The sequence below is a fragment of the Crocodylus porosus genome, unplaced genomic scaffold (genome assembly GCF_001723895.1).
Source record: "Crocodylus porosus isolate Cpor-Errol unplaced genomic scaffold, CroPor_comp1, whole genome shotgun sequence".
In the NCBI taxonomy this organism is placed as follows: Eukaryota; Metazoa; Chordata; order Crocodylia; family Crocodylidae; genus Crocodylus; species Crocodylus porosus.
In genome coordinates, this window is record NW_017728913.1 from 2438099 (window position 1) to 2451178 (window position 13080).

Sequence of the window (13080 nt, forward strand, 5' to 3'; positions counted from 1 at the left end):
GGCTCCCCTTCCCTCTGGGACCTCAGCGCTTCTCCAACTATCCTCCTTAGCTCGTTGAAGTCTGCCCTCCTAAAATCTAGGGCTGCTGCCTTACTGCATGCCTTTGCCACCTTGCACTGGATGGTGAATTCCAGCAGGCGATGATTGCTGTCGCCCAGGTGGTCGAGCACCCGCAGCCCCCTCACCAGGTCATCACCTGTGGCCAGCATCAGGTCCAACAAGGCGTCCCCCCTGGTGGGGGGACTCGAGCACCAAGACAATTGTGTGCTGGTTTTAATGGCTCCTTTCTCAAAAGATGCTTGCCCATAAGATATCTGTCCCCAAACTGGTATTAAATGTAGGGTAAGCAGAATGGTTGAATTTAGTAGTAAGCATTTACATGTTTTTGCCAACAGCTTTGGGACTGGATGAGTACATGGGTCATCCATGTCATTAGATGCCTGCTGGATCTCTCTTGATACTTGTATGACTTCCATAGTGTCTCAGCAGATACAGTACTGTGTAACAAAAAGTATCTTCAGATGCAAATTATGATTCATATACCATAACAAGTGTTTAGATGCACTAGTTAACCTAAGTATGGCTATTAGATTAAATGAGGTTCATTGTGAGGAAGTACCAAGAACTCCTGTTCTTAGGTTTATAAAGATATGCAGTGTGTAGGTTATTGTGTTGTCCCCTTCTTCCTTTCTTTTCCCCTCACCTTTCCCTCTGCCCCTTATGTACATATAAGCACAGAATTAACTTTTTTCCACAGTTTCTTTTGGTATGAGATGTTACTGACTTTGTTTTTCTTTTACAGAGGTGTTACGAACATAAGCAGTACAGAAATGGGCTGAAGTTCTGTAAACAGATTCTTTCTAACCCAAAGTTTGCAGAACATGGAGGTGAGTCTTCAAATGGCATTTTGATACTGTCTATCATCTGAATAGAGAGTTAGGTAGCCGTGTTAGTCTGAAGTTAGGCAGAAAACAGGACAAGGTGGCACCTTTTATGAACTAGTGATTATCAACTATGGGCGCTATGGCTATAAGCACATGCTTAGGCTTGCCCCTGTCTGGCCAGTCCCTCAACCCCACTGCCCACCCATCTATAAGAATGTAAGCACTATCATTACTTTTGTCAGTTGAGTGGCACCCAATTTATTGGGGCTGCATTGAGCCTGGTGTGGGGGGGTGCCTAGTATTTATTTGATGCCTTTCTGTTAAAGTTTTATAGGTATTTTTCTGAGCATCTTCTCAGAAATCCTATGGCTAAGTTAATTTTAAGAGGAAATTGTTAAGAAATAGCTGCAGTCTCTTGAAATCCTGCACCTTAATGCCATACTTTTAAAGACAGAAATTAAAAATTGATTCAGGAATAATTTTTCTTTTTCTCATCTGAAAAAAGCATTGCATGATTTGGGGAAGGGGCTAAGTCAGTTTGAACCACATTTAGAATTCTTGTCCTGTTACTTGTTCACTTTTCCCCACAAATGAAAAAGAAAAGGGGACTGTTTATTTTGACCTGCAGCTCTTTATTATGGAATTAATTATCTTTTCCCAGTACACATGCTTTTTGTCAGTCAGAACAGTTATGCCAGTCTTTCTTTAAATTCATTGTAAACAAATACCTTTTTCATTAAGCCACCAGTTGAGTAAACATGGCATGCCTTTCTTTCAGTGTGAGAAATCTTGCATGCTTTGAAATAGAATAATAGCTTAATCCTTGACTGGAAACCTGATATTGTTGACCCTTAGATACTGACTGCTTCAAGAATAGTCATTTGAATCAAAAAATAAACAAAAAAAATCTTGACTGCTCTCTCTCCTCTGAGTCTAGAGTCTTAAATGTGGTTGTAAGTTATTTTTTACAATGGCTGTTGTTATTAGTAAACTTGGCATTAATTCAGCCCCATGTTTTTTAGAAACCCTGGCAATGAAAGGACTGACATTGAACTGTCTAGGGAAAAAGGAGGAAGCATACGAACTAGTGCGTAGAGGCTTGCGTAATGACTTAAAGAGCCATGTCTGTATCCTTTTTGAAATATATTTTGCTTTTGTGAATGGAGAAGAGCATTTTTACATCATTTTCATAGAATGTCAATGAGCCACTGTCTAACCTTTTCCAAATTAAAAAATGCCGGACTTTTCTTTATATGAATATATACAGAAGAACATCTTGTATAGATGCTTGAAGAATGTCTTACCTATATACCTGTATAGCATGATCACAAGCAGTTAAAATGCTCAAACATTCATGAGCAAGAATTACAGTTAGTGAATCTGTGCTATTCTTCTTCTACTATCTTAGCAAGCTGCTAATCTTTGTTTCAGAATTGTTCATTTATGACCATAATGCAGGGGTGTTCTTAGTCATACATTAGGACCTACTTACCTTGTATTTTTGTAGAAACTGCAAAAAAACATTGGTTTCCATGGTCACCGTGAAAAATGGCATTTGTTGTGATTTCCTACGGAACTGCCTATAAAAAAAAAAAAAAATAAAAAAAAAAAACTTACTAAATATAAAATGCCAACTCCCCAGTGGTTCCTCATGGCCACTGCTGCCCAGCCTCATAATTTACCAGGGAAAGAGGGTGCGAAGGTGTCAGCTGGCAGAATGACATGAAGGGAGCAGGCACAATGGTGACTGCCCTTACCTCCTATGCTGAAACCACTCTGCTAATCAGTAACAAGGGACAGGGCCACATCAGCCCTCTCTGCCAATCAGTGGAGAGTAGCAGGGCCCTCGGGCCAATCAACAGTGAGGGGCAGATCCACTGCAAAATGCCCACAAAATCGACTCTGTACACTGCAAATGGGCTGTGGAAAACCCTTTGTCTTGCTCTGATTTAGATAGCTCCCTAATCATATGTTTAACTTTAAGTACAGGAATAGTCCTGAGAACATCCTGTATGGTAGTATGTTATAAATATGGTATGCATATAATACTGTAAGATGATGATCTTATATTTTCATTTTATAAGTTGTTAATGTACTGGAAGAAGAAAATTTTTGTGATACTAATGCCTGTTGTAAAAAATGGGCAAGGTATTTTTTAACTTAGTAGCATACTGCCTTGGCCATTTTGGACTGATTTTCTTCGCTCTTTAATGTAGTCATACCCTTAACCAAGTTTTCCAGGCTGGCATGTCTACGGCCTTCTCCAGAGGTCAGACAAGAAGTATGACGAAGCTATCAAATGTTACAGAAATGCACTGAAATGGGATAAAGACAATCTTCAAATTTTGAGAGACCTCTCTCTGCTACAGATTCAAATGAGAGATCTTGAGGGTTACAGGGTAAGTAGAGTATCTAATATGAAAACAATGGTAAAGGATTCATGAGTAATATTTTGGTAGGATATTGTTAAAATGTAAGGTACTTAAAGAAACTTGCTTTAGTTTCTTCGGCTTCATGGTCGTACAAATCAAGATATTAAAACCCTTTCATTCTTAATGCTTTATTTTGTACTCAGATATAGAGGCACTGCTTTGGCTTCCATAGAATTTGAAGATTTATTAAGATGCATATACTGGCTTATATTAGATCATTCAGTGCAGAGCTGTTCTTTAAAGTACGTTCTTCTTAATGTTGACTAGTGCAGATGTAAATAATAACAAGTTGCTTTTGGGGACCATTTTTGGCTGAACAAAGTTTTACTTTTTAGAGAGACTGATATTCAGCCAGTGAGAGTTTTTTTGGTTTTTGTTTTAACTAGTTAGTCTTCGTATAAGCCTCTAACTATTCCTCTTCCTCCTTGGTTTGATATTTGTCAAAAGTTTGTGACGTTATCATCAAACTAAACTGTGTGTAGTTGAGTGTTTCTCAACCCATGCATTGCAACCCAAAAGTGGGCCACAGGAATATGTGAAAGGCTCACGAGCAAACTGTAAAAATAGATCAACAAACTAAAAATGGATTCTCTTTTAAAGGAGAAAAATGTGGGAAACTGTGGCCTCTGCCTTGCAGGCTGGAGGAGTCCCAGCCTGTAAGGGACTGCTTAAGGGTGTCCTGTTTCCCACCCCCTTCCCCCCCGCACACAGACATACTAGTAGGCTGGGACCTGGGAGTGGGGGGCAGTGGATTGGGAGTAAGGGACACTGAGTCGGTACTGGCCATTGGTGTTTACAGATGGGTCCTGGTACAAAAAAGGTTGAGAACCACCAATTATAGTTCACTAGTCTACTTGTAACTTTTTAACTTGGTTCCTGCAAACTCTGATCAAATTTGTTGACTTTTCACACTCCGGTTATTTAATAGCTTGATAAGATTTTACTTAAAGTGTTTGCTAGTTTTAAGTGGCTGTGGTGCTTTTGTAGAGGGGGATTCATCCTCTCTTCTATGTGATGTCTGCAAATACCTTCCAAAATTGAATGAGCCTTTTGTCCTAACCTAAATTTGCATTGGAAATTTTTGTGCATAATTTGCTGTGATCCTGGTATCAACAATTACTAGCTTCTGTCTCACTGGTGAAAATAATTGCATTAAATACCTCTGACAAACATTGGCTCAAAGTTGATTTTTTTTCATTTGCATGCTTACTTCTATAGCTCCTCTTGTATTTTGCATGTCCTAACACCCTCAGCTCCTCCCAATTTTGAATCTGTGAATGCCATTAAGGCAAATTAATTTTAAAATTAGACATCTGTCCTAGTCTGATGTATTGCTTTTCATCAGTACTCTTTGCTCTTGTTTTTTGTAATCCTTGCTGTTTAATAGCTCATATCTGTTACCATCTAGGTATTTAGCGCCTCCTGAATATTTTAAATTGCTTCCAGATATAGTTCCAGGTGTTTCAACCACCCTAAAACTTAAACTCCCGTAGGATTTGCACAACTAAATTCTCATACTGATGAATTGCCTTTGGCGACTACAGTTTTTACTATATTCTGACTAAGTTATGGATGCTGCTTGTATGAGCTGTTCTTAATACCAGCACATCTCCTGGGTTGGGTGGCATTTCTAATGACTGAATGCATATTGACTTGAAGTATTATTACTGTACTATACATTCAAGACACTGGAACAGTATTAAGCAGCCTGAACTATGCTCTTTATTTAAGTTTTGAGTTAAGAAAAACATATCTTTTAAAACTGTCATTAATGTTAGTCAGCTCTTAAATTTCTGTATCTGTGCCTCGTCCAGCATAGTCTAAGAGTGTATATGGCAAAACAATTAATTGATCCTTCTACTATCCATTTTTAAGCAAGATTATTTAACATTAAAGCAATGAAATTCTACAGAGGACTCTAATGCCTGTCAGAATTAACAACAAAACTAAGTTATTACTGTTTTACAGGAAACAAGATACCAGTTACTTCAGCTGCGCCCTGCACAACGAGCATCATGGATTGGTTATGCTATTGCTTATCATTTGCTGGAAGATTATGAAATGGCAGCAAAAATTTTAGAGGAATTTAGAAAGACACAGCAGGTATAAAAAATGAAGACGGACTTCCAATAGTGAGCCAAAAAAGTATCTTTGAAACATGGAAACAATTCAGTGTTTAGTTGGATGTTTAAAACGGAATTAATTTGTTAAAATGTATTATAAAATAATGAATGCTTGCACATTTTCTTTTCATGCACAGACCTCTCCAGATAAAGTGGACTATGAATACAGTGAGCTGCTTTTATATCAGAATCAAGTCCTTCGGGAAGCAGAACTCTACAAAGAAGCCTTGGAACACCTTTGTACCTATGAAAAACAAATATGCGATAAACTGGCTGTTGAAGAAACTAAAGGTAATTAACTTTTCCACATACAGTTATGTTGTATGCCAGTATATAACAGCATTATGGAATCTTATGTGGTTTCTATAGACTTGAAATGGCTTAAGAAAATGGTATTTTGTTTTTTTTCTTCAGTGAGTTATAAGACCAAGTCAATTGAGCTAGTGTAGCATCTAATAAAAACAAGGTTTAACGTCTAAAAAGTATTTTCACTAAAATCTAATGTTTTTATAAATATTTCTTGTAGTATTTGCACTAACATTGTATTAGTGCATGTGTTGACAATTTATAATTAAGTCCTTTCTTTTCTACTGCTGAAGCTGAGAAGTGAACGAGTAAAATAGGTTTAATAGTGGGAGGAAATGCATCTTTATTTTCACTTTTCATAATATAATGCCCTATTAAAATTGTTAGGGAACTGTTCTGAATTACTTGGACTAGATTTTGCTGTTTAAAAGTACATTGTAAACTTGAAGAAAAATCCTGTTCCATCTGAAACTCTGCATAAATATTCCCTAAGAGTCCTCAAATTGCAAGAGGTTAGAAAGAAAATATTTGATCTGTACATTAATAGCACCTTGGGTTGAGAGTTGCTTTGAGGGAGGTGATAGACTCCCTCCAAGCATTTCCTTTTAGTCTCTTATGGAAAGTGTCAATTCTTTGTCCCTCCCCCTTGAAAATTTTCCTCCCTCTCTCCTCTTATCACCTCCCTTCTACCCTCCTCCTCCCCCCACAAGATCCCAGGAGAATTGTAAAGACTCTAGCTATTCTACCAGAAGTCGCAAGAAAAAACCTAAATGGCTGGACTAGCTCCAAATGCAGAACCAGGCAGGTTTGGGATATGGACTAACGAAGGCCTCCTTGAGCCTACCACAGTAATCCAGTGTGCCCTAGTTTCTATCCCACCTTTTCCAAAAAGAATGAATAGAAAATAGTAAATCTCATTAAATGGGTTAGAACAGGGGTTGGAAACCTACAGCCTGCAGACTGGATTTGGCCTGTAAAGAGATCTGATCCAATACGGGGGATCTTTGTCATGGAGCTTCACTGTGCTGCCCATCCCTTTTGCAGTACTCTGGTTGTCTGCAGAACTGTTGCTTGCTATGTCTGCGCTTTTCTTATGGCAGAAGGGTTGGGGAAGTGCAGGTATCTGGCTCCTCTGGTTATGGAGACTTTAGGCCTGTAGCCACAGCTAGGTCGCAAGCTCTGAGCCATGCCAGCAAAAGGCTGCTGAACCATGGATTAGAATACTGCTTTCCAAATCTAACTTATTGGTGAAGAGTCTGCTTTTGCAGGCGAGAAGCCTAAGTAGCAGGTAAACTCTTGTGGAAAATCTGTAGCAAGCTACCAGAACAATTCCTATGATCCTTTGTCTCATGGGCCTCGGGCTCAACAAGAAAAGGCCCATTGTAACCACAGCTCTGTTCATGAAGATCATCAGAGTATTTAAGATTGCCCTCCAGATTGGTGAGGTAATGTCTGCCTCAGCATCTCCAGGAGATGGTAGATCCCATCCTATTGCTAACCTCCATGTACAACCCAGCATGTCAATGTGCATCTACCTCAGCTACACTGAGTACATCACTTTGCACTTATGACAGTTCATATAATTCCTGACCTGTCTCCGTTACAAAGCTGGCTGAGATTCGTGCATCTAGCCAACAAGCATGTCATAAATAGTCCTGTCATATTGGATGGTTAAGTTGATGGACAGATCTGGTAAAGGTTTGCAGTGCCTCTTTCTACCAAGATTCTTTAGTTCTGGGATGCATCATTTTGGGATTCAGAAACTGCAGTTTCTTCATAAAGCCGTGCTGTACTTTTTGAAGCTCAGGATCATAAGGGTAACATTCAAGGTTTTCTTTCTTTATCCTTGAGAATTTAACCATATAAGAACATGGATGATGGAACTCAGTGGACACTTCAAAAATTTCAATTGACACCAAGTTGTGTGGGGTTGCAGACACTCTGGAAGGTTGGTCTAGGACAAAGGTAGGCAGTTACTTTGGCTTGAGGGCCGCTTAATTTTTTAGCAAACTCTCAATACCACCTTTTGATAGTTGCCCCGGCAAAGTCCCGCCTCCTAACCCCTCATCTTTGCCACCAGAAGCCCCTCCCCTTTCCCCCCCAGAAATACTCTTTTTGGGATGGAGTTTCCATCTTAGAACCAAAAAATAAATAAAACACATTACTCTAGAAGTCAGAAACCTACTATGACATATTTTAACTTTATTACAAAAAATATCTCTCATGATTTGTGTACTGTATATATAAGTCTAGGTTCATTAATAGATGCGTTCCTTCTAACATGGGCTATCGCACTATTAAACGCCATCCATCTAATTCTTGTCATTTTCTGAGTTACCAAGAAGATCAAAAAACACTCCATTGTTGTCCCATTAACCCCAGCTTGGGACATGGAGTTTTGGTACTCTGAGCCATCCGTCATTCTACCACTACTTCCTGACTTAGTCTCCCAAAAGTACAGCCAGTTGCTGCCCTGTAGAACCATCCCTGGCTGCATGACTCCTCTTCAGAAAATAGCTGAGGAGCACGATTTTTCTTGCAAGGTAGGGAGCTTTCTATTCAACTTGTTTCTGCAGTGAAGTTGGAGAGAATCTCTGGGCAAGCCAGTAACAGCTTCTGCTGTTTTCTCCTTAAATTCCATCTATCCTGGACTATTTGCTGTCTTTCCTGAAAGAGGTCTGGTCTCTCTATTAAACAAAAGTTTGTCATATGAAATAAATGGGACTTTGACTAAATAACTAAAAAAATTATAAAGCAGCCTACCTTGTCTGTTCAAAATAATGTTGTATGTGACCATCCTGAAATATCAACTTTCTTTATGGGCTTTTTTTCATGGCTTTTTGACAGGTAGGAGCCTTCCTGTTGTTGTGACTTCAGTTCGGCAATACCAGTTTAGTAGAGGTCCCCATTTGATCCCATGGCTAACTGCTCCCTCCTACCATGTTTTTGGAGGCCAGTAACATAAAGACCCTATGATACGGCCTCCGTATGCTTCATAAGTAGGGTGACCATGTCATTCTGAAGAAAATCAGGATGGGGTAAGATGCATACTTATGCACACGCACACAGCCGAGTGATGGCTGGTGCCATAGCAGCAGCAGAAACATGAGCCTGGCTAGGCCTGCAGCATGCTGTGGCCCCTCACTACCCCTCCCAGTGCGGGCACCTTCTGGCCATGTCCACACTTGAAGCGTATGGCTGGGCCAGGCGAAGCCAGTGAGCTTGGAGCCCCTTTCCCTGGCACCAGCTGCAGCTCAAGAGTCTCCACTCCCCAGCACCAATTGGCATTTCTGCTATCTGAGCACTGTACAGACCCCAGCAAGTCATGCCCCTGCACACGCATGCACATAACCCCATGGCTCCCAGGAGCTCTGATAGCTTTGTGGGGTGGGACAGTGCAGAGCCCCGTGACCAGACTTCAGTCCCTGTGGACAGAAGCTGGGAGCGGTGCCCTCCTGGTTCTCACCAACCTGCACTGCCCCGCACAGCTGCCTGAGCCCCCTCCCCTACCCCACCCTATCCCATCCCATCCCACCCCAGCTGATCCTCACCCCAGGCAGGAAGAGCAGTGCTCAGTGCAGCTCACTCTCCACCTCCAACTGCTGTGCAGGAGGAGCCTGGCTGGGCAGGTGCAGGCAGGGTGGTGCCAATCCAGGACTTGCCACCAGCCAGGATGTTTGGAGGCCCTATGAAATCCAGGACTGTCCTGGCCAAACTGGGACATATGGTTACCCTATTCATAAGGGCATCCTTCAACTGTATTCTAAATTGGTCTTGTATTACTGCCTTAATTCCTAGGTCTTATGTTTTCTTCATAAAGCCTCACTTTATGCCAAGAAATAATACTTCATATTCATAGTTACTTGTAGTATTTGTAGTCAGGAACCTGTCTTTACTTAGACCAGTGGAGCTCAACCACTCTGGCCCCCTGTCTGGGTCCTATGTGTGGGGCTGGTCCATGGGCTGGAACCCACACAAGGTTAGTATGTGGGGTCAGTCTGCAGGTGGCCACAGAGTGGCTGCACACCAGCATGATTTGGTACATGGGGCTGTATTACTTGAACTGCAGGGCTCCCACAGACTTGGAAATTTGGCAGCAGTGGAGCAATGGCAGTGTTAATTGCTACAGCTCTGGGAACAACTACTGCAACTATCATTCTCCCACTGCCAAATTTCCAGAGCTGTGGGGAGCCTGGCTCTGTTGGCTGGATTTGGTCCCTGGGACGGAGGATTAGCACCGCTGATTTAGACTATCCAATCCTTGGTAGTAACATGTGGTAGTAAATATGTCGGTATGTGCGCATGTCAGCATATACCACCATGATGTAAGCACCTTCCATGACTTATCTCAGCAGCTGGCTCCAACTACCTGAAGTTTTGTCCCATCTCCCACTCTTCCTTGGTGCAAGCTTTTTCCATCAGATGCTCACTTCAGTAAAGAGGCCCCGCAGTCACTTTATTAAGTGAGAGGCCTCCACAGCCAAGGGAACTGCTTGGTAGCAATCAACAGAATCCCTGTGGACAGCTACACAAGTGTGGTCAGTTACCATCCAATACACTTAGATGCATTGTCCACAAAGATTCTGCAACCTATTCTTCGTGGCAACATTTTGGGGTCCCTAGATCAAGGGCTTCTGGTATGGAAGATGTAAACTATTCTTGTAGTGGTTTTTCCCTTGCTATTTTTGGTTGTGGCAGCCTATAGATAGGAACCTACCACATTCACAGCGGAAGCAGAGTGTACAGCAGCTCCTTTAATCTTGCGTGTTCCTTGGTGTTCACCTTCTTCCCTCACCCCACTGCTGATTAGCAGAGGGTCCCACTGCTCCCTCCTGATATGCAGGGAAGCTATAACCACAGTTTTAAACTTGGCACCGTTTTTGCCTCCCCACCAGTCAGCAGCAAACAGTAGAGACATCTGAGGCCCCTGAGCCAGTCAGTGGCAGGAGGCAAAAACAGCACCATATTTAAAACCACAGTTTTAGCCTCCTCACTCATCAGAAGCAAGCTGTAAGTGGGGCTCCTTTACCAGTCAGTGGAGAAGGAGGACATAGGGGAACCTGCAGGATTAAAGGAGCCACAGTGCACCCTACTTCCACCATGAATTTGGGAGGTCCTTACTTATAGTGCGTGAGGGAGCTTAGGCATTCCTGCAATGACTATTGCTGTTCAAAAATAAGCTGGTGGGGTTTTTTTTGGTTTTGTTTTTTTTAAATACTTGTGCCTGGAGTGGAATCTGTGTGGGCAAGGCATCTGTAGGAACCAGTTTTTAAAGGGTATGTTCTTTTAATGGCACACCATGTATTTAAATTGTGCTGTGAACAGAGAAGCAAATGTTTAAACCATTGGATTGGCTAAATTGACCAGGATTAAAACTATCCCTCTAATCATTGCAGAACACTTATTGAAATTCAGACACTTTCAATTAAATGGTCTAGCTGAGGTGGTAAATGACAGCCCTGTTATGTAAGTTCCTTGTCTTAAAGAGCTTATTCCAAAAATTTATCACAGTTGTAGAGGAGCATGAAACTATATGGATGATGCTATCATGGATCTCATGTAAATTCTGATGCTTAATAGGGCTGTGTGAAATTTCGCTGGTTGCTTTGTTTTGACACTGTTTCGACTCATTTTGCTGTTTGAGCTTGAAATTGAAATGAAACGAAGGGCTTCAAAACAGCCTCAAAACAAAACGAGGTTAGTTGAAATGTTTTGAAGCAGCCAGGTGGTGGGAGACACGAGAGAACCAGGGCTGCGCTCCCAGTGGCTCCGTAGCCCCATGTGGCTCAGCCGGACAGGAATCACAGCCCTGGCTCTCCCCGCCTCCTGCAGCCAGGCTGTGGGAAGCTGATCGCAGCGCAGGGGAAGGGAACTGAGCCCCATTGCTCACTTCCCCTCCCCAGAATTCTGATTGGGTTTGGGAAGGGAACTGAGCTCAGCTGGGGTGAGCTGCCTTCCCCAGTGCAATCACTAGCCCTGGGGAGGGGAACTGAGCAGTTGGGCTTAGTTCCCTTCCCCAGCTCCATGGTCCCAGGCACCTGGCTTCCCTCCCTTTATCTGGCACACAGATCAGGGCCTGCAACCCCAGGAGGACTGGCACAGCCCCCACAGCTCTCCCAGGGTTGCAGGCCTCCGATCTGCCTGCCAGATGAGAGAGGCTGTTTTGAGTTTCCCCGTTTATAGCCTATGGGCAAAATGTCAAAGCAACGTCAATGTTTCAACAAAACTAAACAGAACAGTGGTTTCAAATCAAAACAAAATTTGAAATGTAATGCTGTTCTATCGAAACCTCAAAACGCAAGTCAAAACAGAACGGTGCCGTCCCGCACAGCTCTAATGCTTAATTACTATACCATCTTCTTAAAAAATAATGTCGTGGTGGGTAACCAACTTTTACATAGCTGTCACAATCTAAGATGGTGATTCTCAACCAGGGTGCCAGGGTACACTGGGGTGTTGTGATCCTTTGAAGGATGCCTTAGGAAGTGTGAAGAAATGAACAGCTAAGGGGAGGTTCAGGCTCCCTGCTTGGCTGCTCTGCAAGGAGATAAGCACTGCAATAAATTTAGTTTTTGAAAAGGAGTGCCACTTAGTTCACAAGTTATGGAGGAGTTCCTCAAGTCGAAAAGGGTGGAAAACCATTCTTCTAGATCTAGGGCAGGTACTTCCAGTAGTCTGCTCAAGAAGAGCAAAAGTCCCATAATTAGCCAAAATAATTCAGTATTGTAAAACTCAAATACTTCAGTAGTTCTACAAGACAGTGGAGCTTTGAAACTGTGAAGAAAATACTCTCTACCCCTGAAGTCCTTCAAACATGTTGTTATTGAAGATGCTGTTGGACACTGACATTGTATAGTTAAGGTCCAGGACTCTAATCTATACCTGCTTACACACTTAGCCTTCAGTAGAGTGGCAATTCCATTGAACCCATGATTAAATTTAAGGATGTACTTGTTGACAAGACCCAAGTCAGGAAATGCCAAGGTTAATTAATGCCTGTGTAGCTCTGTCTCTTTATGAATATGTTTATATAGTCCTTTAATTACACGTTCACATAATTTTTTAAGTATATTGTATCACTTCTGAAATGGGGCATGTATCTAAAACATCTGTAATACCATGTGTACACCAGACAGATTTTGAACAAAGCACTGGATTTGAAGCTTAACTTCTAAATTGGAGTTCTTCCACAACATTCTGAGATATTGATTAGATTATTTAACCTGTTTTTCAGCCCCTTTATCTGTCAAAGGGAGGCTGTTGTTGTTTTAGATGGAAGTGAGCACTATAGAAAAGTGAACTAACATATGAAAAGGACATAATGAAACTTTTTAT

General features: G+C 41.8%; 1 protein-coding gene across 1 annotated transcript in view; it reads left to right on the top strand.

Moving 5' to 3' along the window:
- The window catches only part of NAA15 (N(alpha)-acetyltransferase 15, NatA auxiliary subunit), a 65350-nt gene that overhangs the window by 21630 nt on the left and 30640 nt on the right, over positions 1-13080 (top strand). The window contains exons 2-6 of the mRNA XM_019534364.1: positions 803-887; positions 1907-2011; positions 3126-3283; positions 5285-5419; positions 5577-5730. Coding sequence (XP_019389909.1) covers positions 803-887; positions 1907-2011; positions 3126-3283; positions 5285-5419; positions 5577-5730 — 637 coding nt within the window. The remainder of the gene's footprint in view (positions 1-802; positions 888-1906; positions 2012-3125; positions 3284-5284; positions 5420-5576; positions 5731-13080) is intronic.